This window comes from Numida meleagris, chromosome 4, assembly GCF_002078875.1.
Source record: "Numida meleagris isolate 19003 breed g44 Domestic line chromosome 4, NumMel1.0, whole genome shotgun sequence".
Taxonomy (NCBI): Eukaryota; Metazoa; Chordata; class Aves; order Galliformes; family Numididae; genus Numida; species Numida meleagris.
In genome coordinates this window covers 4220192-4236737 of record NC_034412.1, presented here as the reverse complement: position 1 = coordinate 4236737, position 16546 = coordinate 4220192, and the positions used below count along the sequence as shown (strand labels likewise).

Sequence of the window (16546 nt, the reverse complement as noted above, 5' to 3'; positions counted from 1 at the left end):
AGCCCGCCCGACGGCACCAGGCCGCCGCGACGGGGAGGAGGGCCGGCGGCGCGGGCCGGGAGGGAGTGGGGGAGGCTCGGCTACCTGGATCCGCTTCCTGTGCCGCCGCCGCTCCGCCATGTTGTCCCCGTCTGCTCCGCGGTGACGTGGGCCGGGCGGCGGCGGCGGCCTCGCGAGAGGCGGCGGGAGGAGGGGAGGGGAGAGGAGGGGAGAGGAGGGGAGGCCGCGCCCCTCGGCCCCGCGCGACGGCGGGAGTGGGGGCTGCGGCGGCGGGGCTGGGGGCCGTGGTGGCCCGGGGGCTGTGATAGGGCTGGGGGCCGTGATAGGGCTGGGGGACGTGGCGGGGTTCTCGCTGCCCCTCCATCGCTGCCGGCCCTCGGAGCTGTGCCTCCCTCCCCTGGGGCTGTTCCGTCGCGCTGGAGAGCGATCTGCAGGTGCTGGCAGTCACGTTCTGCGCCTTTAGCTCTGCTGCGCCCACCCAGTTACCCGGCCTTGGAGGCGCTCCCAGGCCTTCGCGAGGTGTTGCCCGCCTCAACGTACCCCGTGTGCTCAGACATCCGCATACTGCTGCAGTCGCATGCAGAAAGCAGCATATAGGAGAGAAAAAAGGCTTTTTGTCAGGGCAGCCCCGCATGCTTTCGCCGTGAGGTCACTGGAGTCAGCAAAGCGTGTCGTGGTTTATCCTGGCTCCGTGTTTCCAAACCGTGCCCTGGCACTTTGGGGTGGAAGAGTGCAGGCAGAGCTCTACCGCCCTGCCTGGCCCTGTGGTGTTGGAACCTCTGAGATGAAAACGAGGTAATTAAAAACCCGACATCACTTCCAGTATTTGCCCTGAATCACCATGCCAGTGCTGTGCTTTTTTGGTACGCCATCTCCTGAATGCTTTCCCGGTGCTGTTGCTGGGCAGAACGGTTACACAAGTTACAAATTAAGCTGTCTGACTGCAGAGAGAACTATAAAAAGTATCGTTTGAGAGAGAAAATAACAAATACACGGAATTAAAGGTTTTTATGATTACAGTAAAACAACCTCCTGTAAACTATAGGCAAAATACGTTTAGTCAAAAATATGTTTATAAAAGGCAATTATCTTAACAGTTTTCTAATGTACTTAACTTGCAGTGATGTACAAGCACATCTGAGGTTGAGGCTTTTTTGCAGGGAGACTTCCAGCCGTCAGTAGCTGGTGGCTTGCTAATCATAACAGCCTCCCATTGGTGCTGAACCATGGCTTGGCAGCCAAAGCACCCGAGTGTTAATGACAGGACACCGGCACGGAACGCTGCTGGCTTCCAGAAGAGCACTTTGGGTTTCTGCTTAATCTCCATTTTATTTTTTTCACAGAGCTTTTAATTCATCTGAAGCCTGAGAAACAGGAACTTGCAGGAGAAATTCTGAGGACAGCTGGGCGTTGAGCTGCGGGTTGGTGTGCTGCGCAGTGAGCAAAGTGACCACCTGAAGCAGATCTATGGAAAGCACCAAGGAGGGAAGGCAACACAAGTCATGTATCCTCCAGCCTGAGGCGCTGAGTGGAGGAGTTACTGTCATTTTGAACACAGAGCCTGTCAAGACTCGTTTGTAGTCACAAGTACAGCCAGAGAACAAAGGAGAAGCGAGTGGCAAAGTCTCAAGAAAGTGAAGGTTCAACTGCTTGCGTTTAAGGTTAGTGTCCCCGTTAACTGTGGGGCAGGCTGGAAAAGGAGCATTTCAGAACCATGCAATATATTCACAGTCTCTTAAGCGACAGCTGCCATTTTTGTTGGAGTAGGGTTTCAGAATCATGACCACTTGAATTACTGTTGTGAAGGATATTGCATGTAAGTGGAGTGGTTTCCTTCTTCAACTGAAGCAAAACCCACAGCATTTCGTTAGCTTCTTTTCCCTCTTCTTTACTCTGTGTGATCTAATATGGCAGTGTGGATGCTGGAACTTAAAGAGAAAGAGAGAAAAAGGATACATTCATGAAACAAAAATATATCACAAGCTATTAACTGTAAAAATCACCTCTAGCTGTCTGTGTAAGAGCCCTGGAGACAAAAGGAGTTTTCTGTGATGTTTTCTTTGCTCTTCTATGCTGCTTTTGATTATCCTTTATTGGCTTCTTAGGCAGGACACTGAGTCAGGTGTGTTCTACTCTACCTGGTATATATTTTCTTATACCCCTATATTCACTTGTTCCTGGCAGTTTATTGGCATGTGGGCGATTGGTAGTCCCATTGTTCTGGACCAGTGTTGGTCATCCTGGATCTGTAAGATGATCTGGTCTTACCACTATGGCATTGTTAATATGCACCAGAAGTGCAAATCTACACGTTGGCAACTGAATTACTGCCAAGCACATCTCAAATTGTCCTTTGAGTCACACTGCCTTCTGCAAGGTAACACTAGAAGTCTGACGAAACATCTGTTCTGCTGAACAAACCATTTGATTTTATGAAGCTGATCCACTGGGCCCATTATTAATCCTTCTGGCTTTGGGGAAGAGACAGGAAAACACAAATCAGAGTTGCTTCAACTGTTATGGTGACAGGCAGGAAGGCAGGCAGGGGGAAGAGCAAGACAGACAGAAGGGAAGAGCTTCTATAGCAGGAGTCAAGAGGGATGCAGAACTTCCTCACAGTATGTTTTGAACCTTTTCATAGAATGTCTACACGTGATAACATGCTGGAGGTCACTCTGGAGTGACCTCCCGTTTAATCCAGCCAGCTTCAGTGTTGAATATGGATTGAAAATATAAAGAATATGTGCCTTGTAATGTACAGCAACACATACTTTTAAGGCAGGTTTAGCTAGCATCCACCCACAAACACGAGTCATTACTCAGAGGCACAGTACAGTGTAGAGGTATCCTGAGTCACCTCCATCTCAGAAGCTTATAAATGTTGAGTTAGCCACTTAGCTTTTAATTTAGCAGAGCAAAATAATTATTAGAAATATCTTCAGAATTTTCTTTCACTGAGAACCTTCTTAAATACTTCCACTCTTGCCAGTTACTCTTCATTTCTGTATAACTCAGAATTATTTGATACGTAGAACTTTCAAAAAAACATAGTTGAAGTAAACATGATTTTCCCCTTGTTCTAGTCCTTATGTAATTAGTTTCATCAGTTTCAAATACCAGCTTTTTTTTTGTTCTTTGCAAGAATATACTTTTACCTCTGACTGGTGAACCCTATAATGTCATTTCTGCTGGAGAACAAGCAGAGGCTTTCGGGGAAAAAAAAGGGCTTGCTTGTACATCTGTATTTTCTGGCAGTGGCAGAAGGGGAGGAGAAGAATGGTAATAACTAAGGACATAGCATTAGGAAAAACAAAATGTTATTTTATAAAACCACAAGTTTCCTATTATGACTATCGGTATTCGAGTTTAAAATCCTTGTTCTATAAAAATGTGATTCTTGTGTTTACATCTCTCACATTAACATTCAGCCAGAAGCAGGTGGTTGCTTTACAGCTGTCTTTCAATGCAGGCTGCTAACAGCCTGCTGGAAGCCCATGAATCACAGGCTGAGCAGCTCTCATCTCTAGCAGGGCTGTTTTAACCCTGTAACTGAAGGTTAATCAGAAGATGAAACTTAGCTTGGCTTGATGCTTTCCTTTTTCCCCTTGGTTATAAGGGATTCTTCTGTTTGCTGTTGGTTGGTTTTTATTTCAGCAGTTCACACATGCAGATATCACATATGGATTTTTAAATTTTGTAAAAGCAAAACATTTATTCATGTCTTCATTGCACTACAGGAAAAAATATCATATATGACATTGGGCTATAGGTTCTTTTCTATGATCTAGGTAAGACTTTGTACCCTTACCAACAGTGGAATTGTTGGCTCAAGAGCACCACGTGGAGAGTAGCAGAACTAATACCTGCTTGGATGAATACAGGCTTAGGTCAACTTGGCAATGGGACAAAGGAGAGGAATGCATAAAGGACGAGTAACAGAGTAATCCTTGTGCCTCAAATGAGAAAGGAGAGGTGTTCTTCCCTTGCCGTAACAGATGTTTGTGTTATATTGAAATTACTTTAGCAATAGGGCCATTATATTAAGGGCTTAGTCAAACCCAGGCATCACAGGAAGGAGAATCGTGGTGAACACCCAGCCTCACTGAGCTGTTATTTCCCTGTGAATAATGAATGGCTTAGGTGAAAATATCAGGTCAAATAGGCTGATTCATAGAGGATTGTGCTTGTTCCTCAGAGCAGATGTTTTGGAAAGAGTTGAAGCGTGTACCTGCTCTGATGGAAGTTAGAGCTCATGCAATTTGTTTATGGCAAATAGTACAGGCAGTTTTAAAGCGTGGAAGAAACTGATTCAGCAAAAAAAGTGCTGAGTTTTGTATATTGTATTAGGAGTGGAATGAATAGGTTACGTACAAAGGAGGCCTTAGGGAAGGTAATCACAATAGCTTTGTATTACAGCTATTTGATCTGAAAGCTGCGGGGGGCTTTGGATTTTATTCACATGGCTTGTAAAATGCATAGCATATCCACGGCAGTCCAAAGCCTCTCTTAGCTGGCTCGTGCATCTGGGTTGTATTACCAAGCTTAATTGTGTACTTTTGTGCTCCTGGTACAACAAAGGATGGCACTCTTAAAAGTAAAGACTGCTATCCACGTGTGCTTCTATCTACCCACTTCAGTTAGAAATCTGTTTTCTGATGCAGCTTACTGCTACTGCCTAATGCACAAGAGATGCTGAGTCAAGAGTTTCTGTTGACGGCATGGGTATGATAAGGCATCAAACGTGTTCTACTGTGATTTAAATAGCACCGCAGAAAAAACCAAGCGCAGTGGAGGTGCAGCCACTAGAAAGTCACCAGCTCCCACAGTTCTGCCGGCTCTGTTACGTACTTGCAGTTGCTAACTACACCCTTTTGCAGCTGGAATAAGCATTAAAAGCCAAAAAGCTCACATGGCTGCTGGGCATCAGGCAGACCTCGAGTGTTTCCTTGCAAACACAGTTCATGAAAACACATTGAAATCTGGAAGTATGGCTGTGTGTACTCATTCTATCTCTTTAACATTTTAACTTTTCTTTTTCCCATTCTTTCTGAAGCGTTTGTCAGAGGGGAAGCTTTAATTATTAGTGACATTTCCTACATTAGGAATAGAACAGGTTGTGTCCATTTTGATAAATCTCTTTCCTTCCTGTTTCACTCTGCCACTATGTGCAGCCTGGGCCTTGCTGCACTTTGGCTGCTCTGACACACGTCCCCCCGTGCAGGCAGCCAGGAGGTCATCCTGTTTGGAGTTCTGGGAAGGAGAGCCCAGGTTGTGCAAAGGATCATCTGCTTTTTTAATTGCAGCACTATCAGGCTTGTCCAGTTTTGATCCAGCTTTCTCTGCTTTTGGAATTGTTCACGTCTGAGCCATTTACGAAAACAGTACTCATATTCTTCAGCACCAGATTTCAGTCTTTCTCCCCTAGCACACGGGGTTTCAGCTCAAGCTCCCCTGCTGTCCATAGGAGAACAAGTCCAGTTTGCTCACATCCCCGTTCCTGACACCCACCTGTACGCTGCGCTGCCTTCCCCTTGGGGGTGGCCTCTGCGAAGTGCTCACAGCTGGGCAGCGACATCGTGTGGCCTAGTGGGCCTGCAGCTGGGACGGGGGTTGGTCCTGCAGCACGAAGGTCTTGCGAGGTAGGACCCCGTTTGAAAACCAATACACGGATTATGTTGAATTAGATAAGTGGCATTGTTAATGTGTTAGTCAATTTTACAAAAAAAAAAAAAAAAAAGAAAGAGAGCTGGAAATTCTTTAGATGCCAAACAGAACTGATGCTCCTGATGCTTTTTTTTTTTTCTTAACAACACGTTTACTATATAAAAATATTTCCTAATTCTTCTTCAATGATGGTTCATGAACAGTCTACTGCAGAAAGAGAAAAAGCACAGGAGTTGAACCTACTATGAAAGGAAACTTTTTCTTGTGGTGTCAGTAATCTGAGACATTACATGTTAAAATAGCGTGTAAAAACATTACAAACAGGATATGACTTTTTTACAATGATAATTGTGCTTTATCCAGAATCTCAAAAAGTAAACATTTTTTTAAATTATCAAATTCAATACAAAACTCTTCTATCCATCTTACTAAATTTTAAAATCTTGGAAAAACGCAGAAGAAATATTGAAGAGAACCGATGTTAATACTCCTTGAAATTCACTGAGACAAAGCAAACAGCAAACTAATCACCATTCCAAGATTAATTCTGCTGTTGTATTTGTTTTTTAGACAGTCTTAGGGATTATATCTAGGATTTCCAGTTTCAGATTATAGTTTTCTTCTTCCTGGATATTATTAAGTATCCAGTAAACAGTTCCTTGTATGAAAGATGCTCATAGGTGATGCGTAAGACATAAGCCAGACTCTTGTGGTAAAGGAAAGACTCCCATTGATTTCACCAGATCACAGGCATAAAGGTTAGCACCTCACTTTGGAGGTTAGCTTAGGGCTTGTCTGCATCTTTGGAGTGTTTTGTTGTATTGCAATTCACACTTTTCCTTTGGGCCTAAGTGGAATTCATCAATTAAACCTAAAAACATAAACCCTACATACAGCATTTGAAGATATAGGCACAGAGCCCAACGCTGCTGTGACTGGTGTCAGTGGCAGAGTTTTCAGCAAAGCAGAATCATGCTGAACTCTTAGAGCAAGACTTTGCTGTTTCAGAAAAGGAATATGGGAGGTATCCACCCCTCCTCTCGAGGCTACCGAGTTTGGACAGCGCAGTAAGATTAACATTATAAGTTACTGTTGCTAACATCTAATCTGATATTATCTACTGCACAAATATTTGATCTGCAAGATCAAAAATAACGAGATATTTTTCCTCAGGCTGAAGCAGAACGGGTGCCCACAGTCTAAAGTACAAGAACATTCCTCCTCGTGTGTTTAGACACTCACCATCTACGCAGCAGTGTGACTCTGGGTTTTTAAAGAGGTTTTTGTGTGGCCACAGGAACTAAACAAAGGAGAGGGAATCTAAAGGAGCAACATACAGCAGATCACCAATCGATCAACCCTTAATTTACAAGACTTAATTTTCTCAAAACTGGTTGTGTGCTCTTCAGAGTCAAGTTTTCTTGCAAAGAGGAGGGTGGAAGACAGCACTTGGAGTAGGCTGATTTCCAAAACCTCAGTGAAAGAGCAGCGTGTGAGAAAACCCCTAACAAGGGAATAAAGATAATTCACATGAGGTTCATCAGGCTGGGGATTTATCCCTAGCTAAAAACTCCACTCTATGGTTCTTGTTTGCGGCGAGATACTTAACCATCAGTAGCAGGAGTGAGGAGAAAGCAGAGAATTCTGGTGATTTCATCCATTATGAAGAATGCCAAGTACTCTGCAGAGGAAAGAATTCCCATGGCTTGCCCAGGTGAGCAGAGGGGAAGGGTGCTTTGAGCTGCTGCCTTCAAGATGTGGCTGTCTCTGCAGCCAGCCCTCCCAGCAGTCTGCTTCTGTTTTGTTCTGAACTCAGCTCACCTATGCAGTCCCACAAAGCAGACTCCAACCCTGGCAATAAGCTGTAACTTTTCCTGGTAGTTCCTGAGCAGCCTGCACGACTGCACGGAGTGTACTCTGAGTCTGTGACGGACTTCAGCAGAGTTAGTTGTACTGGTACCCTTTTCAGTGAATTGCACTTGAAAGTAATTGCACTAATATGTAGTCATATTTTTAAGTGCTTTTCAGATACCACAGTGCCTCGCGCTGCATTTGCAGCTGATTTCATTCAGTCCCAGTCCCATGCAGAGGTTTCAGGCTGCGGCTGCCCTCTCAAACACCTGGTAACTGAAGGCTCCTGTATTATTAGAAATATCTTACATCCTGGGCTCAGCTCAACTCTTCTGAAAAGTGAGCATCTGGAAGTCAGCCTGTGGTCCGTCTGCATCACATGGATTTTCCCTGCTTTCTGAAACAATCTGTTCCACTGTTTTTGAAGTCTCCAGGCCCTGTGAGCAGGGGCTGTCCAGCGCATCACCGCTGCTGTTGCAGCGAAGAGGGGAGGTGACATCGGAGGGTTGCTCCGGGGGTTTGCCTGGAGCAGGCGGCAGGGGCACGGACAGAGGAAGGTTCATCATGTAGAACACGTTGCCCAGGCGTCGAGACACCTTGAAAGACAGAAACAAATCTGCAATGGTTGTTTCTTGAGGTGGTGTTATTGTCATTAAATGTCAAGGCTGGCTGTCGTGTAGCAGTGCCAGAGACACGACCTGGAATCTGCCTAGTTCCCAACCACCTCCAAGAGTTATCAGTGGTTAACAAAAGTAAACAAAATCCATGATGAAAGTAAGAAGAAAATTTCAAACATGGAGAGACAGCCTCTCTGCAAAACATATATGATTCTACTCCCAGAAAGACAGGAGAAACCTTCACTTGGTGTATTTTAAAGGTCAGGTTGGAGCTAACAGAACAGTTCTTACCAGTGGGGAGGGGAAAAGAGGAATACAAGGGAGTAAATCCATCAAACATCTTTCCATCAGCAGCCTCAGCCTAGCCTCCAGCGCTGCTGTGTCCTGAATCTGCTCTGAGCAGCTCTCAAACTGTCAGTCCTGACACCCCCACCTCCACTGTCTCCCCGCTGTTTCATGCAGAGAAGCAAAAGCGAACCATGCTGGATGAATTTATTTTCCCCCACTATTACAGTGATGAGCTTATCAGCAAGAAAAAAAATGTGGTTTTGTTTGGAAAAAAAATCATCTTGCTAACTTCTGAATCTCTCACATCTCTGTGACTTGCTGGTTTTGGTACATTTGATAATACCTGAGAGCGGATTTTTAATGCTGGTCCGAGTTTTAATCCCAAGGTATCTAGGAGATGTTCCTCTGTTAGCAGGGGGAGGGTTTCTCCATCGATCGCGTGGTCTTTGAATAGCTGGTGAAAGGAAAATAACATCAAGGTGTGCTAAAACAGACTTCACTGGTTATTTTTTAGGCTTAACTCTGAGGTGTAGACAACAAACAGAGGAAATAATTTCAGTGTTTTATCTTCACGTTTCTCTTGTAACTGCAGTGTGATGTCCTTTGTTCAGATGTATGGACATCTGCACATTTACCTGTGGACTTATCTACTCATCTTAAGGTCTAAGGACCTTAAAATGTGTCTGTGACCGTTAGGTCTGTTTGTCATCACCTGGGCATAATCGGAACAGCCTGGGAGGCTAATGATGAAGTTGTACACATCATCAACCGTCCACTTGCGAATGTCTTCAATGGTGGAAATGTCTTCTCCGTTCAGGATCAGGCCATGTGCTCCTTTAAGGAGGAAACACAGATGTTATTTTTGTAGAATTATGCTGGCAAACCAATAGGAAAAGATTGTTGACGTAAGATTTTGTGCACTTATCCAGAACCTCATACATTAGCAGCACCACGTAGGCACCAATACAGTGATCCTTGACACCAGAAACACTTGATAGTTGTAACTGATCTTGGAGGGTTTGCTTTTATTTGCTGTAGGCACTGTACATACCGGTCACTATATGTACAAATCACACTGCAGTATTTCTAACAGCTTTATCCAATTCTTTATACGTTACCATTATTTTACCTTACTTCATATCCATCCTGAGATTCTGTTTATTTTAACTTAAATTCCTGTTGCAGACAGGAACTGAATGGTTAATGTGCACCATTTGTTTTACAGCGAGACAGTGTTTTTGGTAAATATCCTGCACAAACACCCCAGCCTGTTCTCACGTCAGGTACTGGGAGGTTTTGTGCCATTTGTGCATTTAAGAAGAGCCTCAAAGCTTTAGAAACTATGATTATTGTACAGTGACCTTGTGACTGTGTCTTACGTAGAGTTCCTGTAGAGGGCAAGGTTTTCCTAAAGCAGTACAGCTTTGAAGGGAATTCCTTGTCCCACCCAGCAGAACTGTGGGGAACTCCAAAGTGCTGCGAACTTGGCCATGCCATTGCTTTGTCCTGCAAAAAGCTGAAACCTCCATTGTGCCAGCAAGCTGCATTGTCTGCAACTAGGGAAAACCACTCTTTACCTTTCTTGACATGGATTTACCAAGTCTTTTTGCAGCAGATGAATTCTACATTAAATTGCCATGACTCTGCTGTACACAAATTTGCTTAAAAAAAAATGGAAGAAATAAGAGAGCGATTCAATAGAAATAATGACTATTGACATGTCATTTTAACTGTAATCTGGAGACCTGACAAACCTGGAGGTAGCAGTGGGTTGCTGGGAACTGGAAATCCATACGGTAGTGCCGAGAATGGGATTGCAGAAGGGTACATGTACTTGTCATCAAACGCAGCACACGAGCTATTAGACTCCTTCTCGCTCGTGTTGTTGCAGCTGTTGGTTTCAGCAGAGATTTCGTGAGTAGCACAGTTTTTTCTCAAGCCTTGTTCTAACTCTTTGCAGTTCTTGGCAGCTGCAGATGGCTCCGTCTGGTTTTTGCTTTGTTCAAGTTTGTTTGGCGTCTCCACCTCTGCTTCTTTCTTGTCTTCTTTCTCATCATCTACCGCAGTGGAAGCGAGGTCCGTGGTTTTGTCTTCGGCTTGGCTCTTGGTGCCGTTGGCCCCGCAATCTGCAGCTTTGTGATTTGCAGCTCTCCTCCCCGGCCGGCGGCCCCTCTCCCTTTGCAGGGTGCTGACTGGGGGGTAAGGGCTGGTGGCCATCAGCATGGTGTTGCCGTGGATTTCGTCGAGGGTGGTCCGATGAACGTACAAGTCACTGGGAAGGTGTCCTTCAGGCAGCCTGTGCCTGCCACGGAAGGCGATGGGACTGGCCGGCATCCCGTGGTAAAGGAAAGGTGCTTCCAGGCTCAGCAGTCCTTTCCGATGAGCTTTCTCCATTTCTTTTTGCTGAAAAATAGCGCTCATCTCCATCTCCATTCTAAAGAGACACACAGAGCACAAGCAGTCAGGGCAGCTCAGTTCCTCGATCACCTCTTTTTTTTTTCACGTCAGATTAAAACCAAGATATAATTGCAAAGATTAAAGAGTACCGCTTTTCATCTGCCTGCCCTGTATTGCTGCTTGTGGGAAGTCATAAACACTGCAGATGGAATGGCGAGCTTGCCTATGTTTAATGTGTTGCCAAGTACATACAGTAAACTAAAAGAGAGATAAGATACTCTTCTCACGTGATACCTCTGTGTAGTGTTTCAGACAAGAAAAAGAGAAGTGTCATTTGTGTATTGGCAATCCAGGCGTTATTACAGGGATTACGTTCTCTTCAGATTTGGAAAATTGTCTCTGGGATCATAAGGGCCAGAGGCTATGGAAAATAGGTGATTAGTATTTCCAGTCGGAAAATTATACTGAAAACTGGGAAATGGCAGTGATGTTGTAAATATTCCAGTGGAGCTGAGAGATGGGAGAAGTGAGCCCATCTAACAGGCACAAAGCAGAAGGGCTGCAGATGCCTTTCTTGCTTTCAGAAATTTGCATTGGGACTTCCATGTTCTTCTTTGGAAAAGGGCTTGTGAGGTCAGCCAAGCCTGTAAAGGGGAGCTAAGATGGCCTCCAAGCATTGCAGTAAGGGTAACAGGACAGAGGGTCTGACTTCTGGGGGACTTTTCATTAGTGTAGAATGGTCAGGAAAACCTCTCGGGCAGCAGGTGAGTGTTGTGTGGAGGAACTGGATCACTCCATAAAATCCAGTTCTTTTTTCCCTCTGCCCTCTTTTCAGCTGTGCCACAGTCCCTGCATCCTGAACTTCCAGCTTTCAGCGTGTGACAGCGTTTTGTCTGCACCCCATTTTCTTGTCCATCTTGCCCAATTATCATTACTCACACCTTGCTCTTAGGAGGAGATAAACAGCGGAGCGTGACATCTCACTTGTTTTTACTTGAGGGTTTACCGTGTGGCAGGAGCTATTTGAAACACAGTGTTGATTCAAGTGTTGTGCTGTGAGGGGTTTGGAAATCAAGTCTGGCTGACTGAAGAGCTCAAAACACGTCTGTCATAATTCTCTTGAGGTGTGTGATCAGGATGAATCTGCTCTTTGATCTTAAGCTTACTGCATGAGGGATGCTGCAACCGCTGGAGCCCAGCACGGCTCCAGTTGGGGCTGGAGTTTATGGAGCTGGCGTGGCTGTGTGGGAGGGCATTAGTGATTAATTAACCAGCGACTGATTGCACCGGTGCTATTCAAACAACCCGACTGTCTGTGGTAACCTGCCAGTCAGGTTGTTGGGCTGGAGCAGGAAGGCTGCCCACCCTCGGGGTGGAAGTGCAGCTAAGTCATCCCTGGGGCCCAGCTGCGGAGGCTGCAGATGTTGCATGTGATAGCACAGCTGTGAAGTTTGAATTTGGTTTTGATTTTTTGTAACTTCAGGGTGTTTGGATCCAGAGTTCAAGGGCTGGATCTGAAATCTGCAGCACGTTTGTTTGGTTTCTTTTCTTTGTATCGTTTTAAAGCTAAAAGAAAATGAGGGCAAGCAGGAATTTCAATAGCTTCGGAGATAAGAGGGCCCTCTGCTTTTCTGGGTGATGTGAAAAAGAATCTCAGTTGCTCTCAATAAACCCCAGCAAAGTCTGTGAGTTCCTCACTTCCATCTGCTGCCCTAATCCCGGCCTCACCTCAGAGCTAAGCTTACAGGCAATACCTGGCAATATTTTGCTTCTGGACCAGTTCTTGTCTTCTGGCCACAGCCTCCATGGATTCTGGTTGGAGAAAGCCATATCCTTAAAGGAAGGGGAAAGAAAAAGTCTTTAGTCTGTTTCCTCAAGCAAACGCACAAACCCCAAAGCCATGCAGAAGCACTTTAAAAAGCTTTTTAAGACTTGAACTGTGTGCTTTGCCAGGAAGCTGGTATGACTTTGAGTTAAATTAAATGCTGCTCGTGTTCCTTTCTTCAGTGAGAATATGTAGGAGAAGCATGAAGCCTGTGTGTAGTTAGGTGCACCTGCCATTATCTGCAAAGGAAAGGGACAGCAGGGCTGTGTTATTTGGTGACTTATGTCTTTGAGGTACTCACAGCTTCTCAGAAAATAATAGCAGCATCCACAATTGGTTCACTGTTGTCAAAGAGGAAAGCATAAGATAGTGCCTCCTGGTATGAAGTGCTGTGTAAATTGATATAAATAAACCTATATGCATTTCATTGCAGTGCGATGTGCGTACCACGGCTCTGCTGGCACGCTGTGCTACCCAGCCTTTGCTTAGAGCTGTGCCCTGCAATTTCAAGTCTTCATGTAGGACAACAAACAAATCCTTTTAAACAGCCTAATCTGTCAAGAGAGAAAATGACGTCTGATATTACGATTAAAGAAAATGATCGGTAAAGTTGTGTTTTAAAACAGCTAAAGCTGATGCATGAGCATGAGTTAAATGTAGCAGAAAGCGTTGTGATTAGGCTCATTTGCTTAGCTTCAGCCTTCTGTTTAGGTGTGAGAGTGTCTGGGAAATACAAGGGGAGAGGGAGAGAACAAGTATGTACATGAACTGAAATTGCTTATTTAACAAGGGTTAAAATGAGTGTTTAGACTGAAACTGATACAGTTTAGAGTCTCTGATGGGAGACTGCCTCCCCAAAGAATGTGAGTTCTGTTTGTAGACACTGCTGATAAAGCTACAGAAAGCTCCTGGGTGCTGCAGGCAGTGCTTTGCTACCTGGGCCCGGGTAGATGCGGTTGGACAGCAGGTTGGGCATGTTCCCATGAGGTGGGACCGCGGGCCCCAGGTGGGACGCGATATGAATTTGTCTCGGGTCGGCTGCGGCCGTCATTTCAGTTGAAGGTAACAAATCTCTGGAAGAGAAACAGACGTTCAGACACAGAAAGGACATTGCTTAGTTAATAATAATCTGAGATCTTTACGCGCTCAAGGGCAGCACACGGCGGTTTATTCTTTATCTGCAGTATTGCCATAGAGAAGCGTTGCAGAATACCTGTCCACCAGCCGAGGCTCGAACTGGGAGGGGATCGCCTGCATTCTCTGCTGGGCTGTGCCCATCAGCTGAGGGTTCACTGCCATCAGCTGGTTCCTCATGAGCATCTCTTGTCGCTGCCGCAGTTCTGACACAAAGCACACAGTTTTTTTGTCAGTGAAGTGAATTAGAAAGCGATTCTTTCCGTTGTAGAACTTCAGCAGAAAAAATGGTTTCTGTATGAATTAGCAGATCACGCTTTTTTTTTAATAACATCATCTAAAAAAAAAGACGTTTTCACTGCCACCTTAACCACTTTGTTTAAATAATGCAGTTTTATACAATCAGTCATAAAAATAAACAGAATGTGCGCTGTCAAGTGTACAAAAGGACAATTCCCAATGGGCAATAATTCACATATCACCATTAAGCAGAGGAGATTAGCCAGAAATGTTAAGTTCTCTGCTTGAGAGAGTTTCACTCTTAATACCATTTTCCTTTGAAATAGTCGTATTAGCTGGGACCTGCCCAGTGGTGAGGCAGCTCTGGGAAGAGCCTGCAGCTGGATGGCAGAGCCTCACAACGCCCAGGTCATGCTTCTGTTGCTGGGTTCCTCTGTGGCCTTCCTCTTCCAGTTGCTTAGCATCACTTGATCAAATTCTGGATGCCAAGAATTCCCCGTGTTAACTTTTAATTACCTTAATAGAGAAATATTTCTCCAATTATTCCCAAGACAAACTTGAGATACCTTTTTAACCCTATCTCATGCAGAGATTAGCAGTTGTATAAACAAGCGTGCGGTTAGTTGGGTTTCTTCCTGCTTACCTCCTGCTGCCATGCCGCTTGCTAGACGATACAGATGCTTTTCTTCCAGTGCTCCCTGTTCCCCTAGGATAGACATTTTTCTCATGTGATCTCGCGGAGTCATGCTTCAGGGAGACGGCAACAGCTTTTCCAAGGTAAAGAACTGGATTGGCGGGTCCAAAGAAAGGAAGGAGACATTCAGTGATGTAGGAAACGGGCAGGTTATACCAGTTATTTCTCAGATAAGCAAGTAGTCTTTCTGGCAGTCGCAGCCATGCCCTTCAGTGCCTGTGGATTGTACTGGTTATCAGAAAGAAACTTTCAGTTTTCAGAACAGTGCAAATGTTTGCCTTGTTTATACTGAGTTGTTCAGTGTCCTTGGCCTTACTGAGTGGGGCAAGTCAGGATGTTGTGAAATATCAGCTGTTCGGAAGGATGTCTTAAGGCCAGCGTGATATGACTGCAGCCCCTGGTGTACCACAGCAGCCCTGAGAACAGTGACATGAGCTCATAGCCAGAAAGGCAAGTATCCCTGGTTTGAATGGGGAATTGTAATAGTTTAGAGCCCTATCTACTAGGTAAAAGAGATGGAAAGAAGTGGCAGAAGCAAGCTGTTCCAAATCACATCAGCCTCTTAAGACATGAAAAAGGTAAAAGAACATACATGCTTTGTAGTGGTGAAAACAGTGATACGAAGGATCAGATTTATAGGTAAATAAATTCAGAAGAAAAGTAGAAATCTAGACAGAAAACTGCACTACAAATGCATCATTGAACAGCTGTACTTCATTGAGGGGGATTGCATCAGCATTTCTAAGTCTGCCCAGACAAGCAGGTGGCTAGATTACAAATGGTCCTGATAGCAGGGGAATGAGTAATCACAATGTGCCCTGCTCAGGATCTGGAGGCAATGATCTATGCAGGATTATCTGTGAAATTGCCAGCCTTCTCCAGGAACTCTGTTAGCTACCTTTTGCTTGGTTGTTTTTTCCTCACATTTATGCAAAGCTTGCTTACTTTGCAGGCTGGAACAGATTTTCATTTTTATACTCTGCTGTGCCTGCTCCTGGTCCTACTGAGTCAATACCTGTGGTCCACAGCGCTGGCATGATGAAATCCAACTGTGGGACCGGTTTCACTTTGGTGACCCCCACGAAGACAATGGTGCTGTACAGCTGCCACTGAGGTCAAGCAGAGCGCGAGGTGTTGGCGTGGTGAGGGGTGAGAACAAGGCCGGTCCAGCCACCACAGGCTTTACCATTGCTTTAAAGGCAGTCCTTCTCCCAAACAGAACCAACGTTTAAAACCTGTTCATTATCTGAAGTCTGATGGAAGCCAAGTCCTGTATTTTGTAGTTATCCAAGTCACTTACAGAGTATTATTGCCTTCGGTCTATAGGTGAGCTACAAAAATGTTAAGGGGAAGTGAGTGTGTATGGCACAGTGAATATCCTTGTCTCAGCCTTCATGTCCATTTTCCAAAGGGCCAGCACATCGGTCATTTCAACCATACTGACTGCGAAGAGAGCTTATACTTGGACCAGACCTCTTGAGTCTCCTTAAAATAAAGAAGTTCCTTATGTTTGTAAATGTTGTAAGTGCTAGATTCAGTGCTGGCCAAGATTGTGGACATTTTGGAAGCAGACAACCATATCCAAACCAAGAAGAACAACGCGATCCCCTTTGTTTTGACGTAGCTCTCTGAACATGTGTTGCTGGACCTGTTTCCATTTGATTTTTTTTTTTTTTTTTAGGTTACTTTAGACTTAAAGCGGTTTAGGATGCTGGGTGCCTCATGAAGAGCATTTGAGCTGCCAAAGTGCTTCTGAGCTGCTAAAGCATTGTAAAGCTCAGTACTAAAGCGATTTAGTGTTGAACTAAACGTTACAACAGCTCAAAAAATAGGTGG

The 16546-nt window shown here is 44.9% G+C and overlaps 3 protein-coding genes across 3 annotated transcripts in view; 1 reads left to right on the top strand and 2 right to left on the bottom strand.

Annotated features, from left to right (window-relative positions):
• Window positions 1-221, bottom strand: part of SEC62 (SEC62 homolog, preprotein translocation factor) — a 17837-nt gene extending 17616 nt beyond the window's left edge. The window contains exon 1 of the mRNA XM_021394599.1: window positions 85-221. Within this exon, the coding sequence (XP_021250274.1) occupies window positions 85-120 (36 nt within the window). The 5' untranslated portion in view covers window positions 121-221. The remainder of the gene's footprint in view (window positions 1-84) is intronic.
• LRRC31 (leucine rich repeat containing 31) overlaps window positions 308-16546 on the top strand; it is a 39754-nt gene continuing 23515 nt past the window's right edge. The window contains exons 1-2 of the mRNA XM_021394588.1: window positions 308-795; window positions 1344-1661. The gene's annotated coding sequence lies outside the window, so the exon portion shown is untranslated. The remainder of the gene's footprint in view (window positions 796-1343; window positions 1662-16546) is intronic.
• Window positions 8434-14672, bottom strand: SAMD7 (sterile alpha motif domain containing 7). Its single transcript, XM_021393604.1, has 7 exons — window positions 14660-14672; window positions 13856-13982; window positions 13579-13715; window positions 12572-12650; window positions 10175-10854; window positions 9133-9254; window positions 8434-8874 (listed from the first exon to the last, which is right to left on the bottom strand). The coding sequence occupies exons 1-7, from the start codon at window positions 14670-14672 to the stop codon at window positions 8641-8643; spliced, it is 1392 nt and encodes a 463-aa protein (XP_021249279.1). The 3' UTR covers window positions 8434-8640.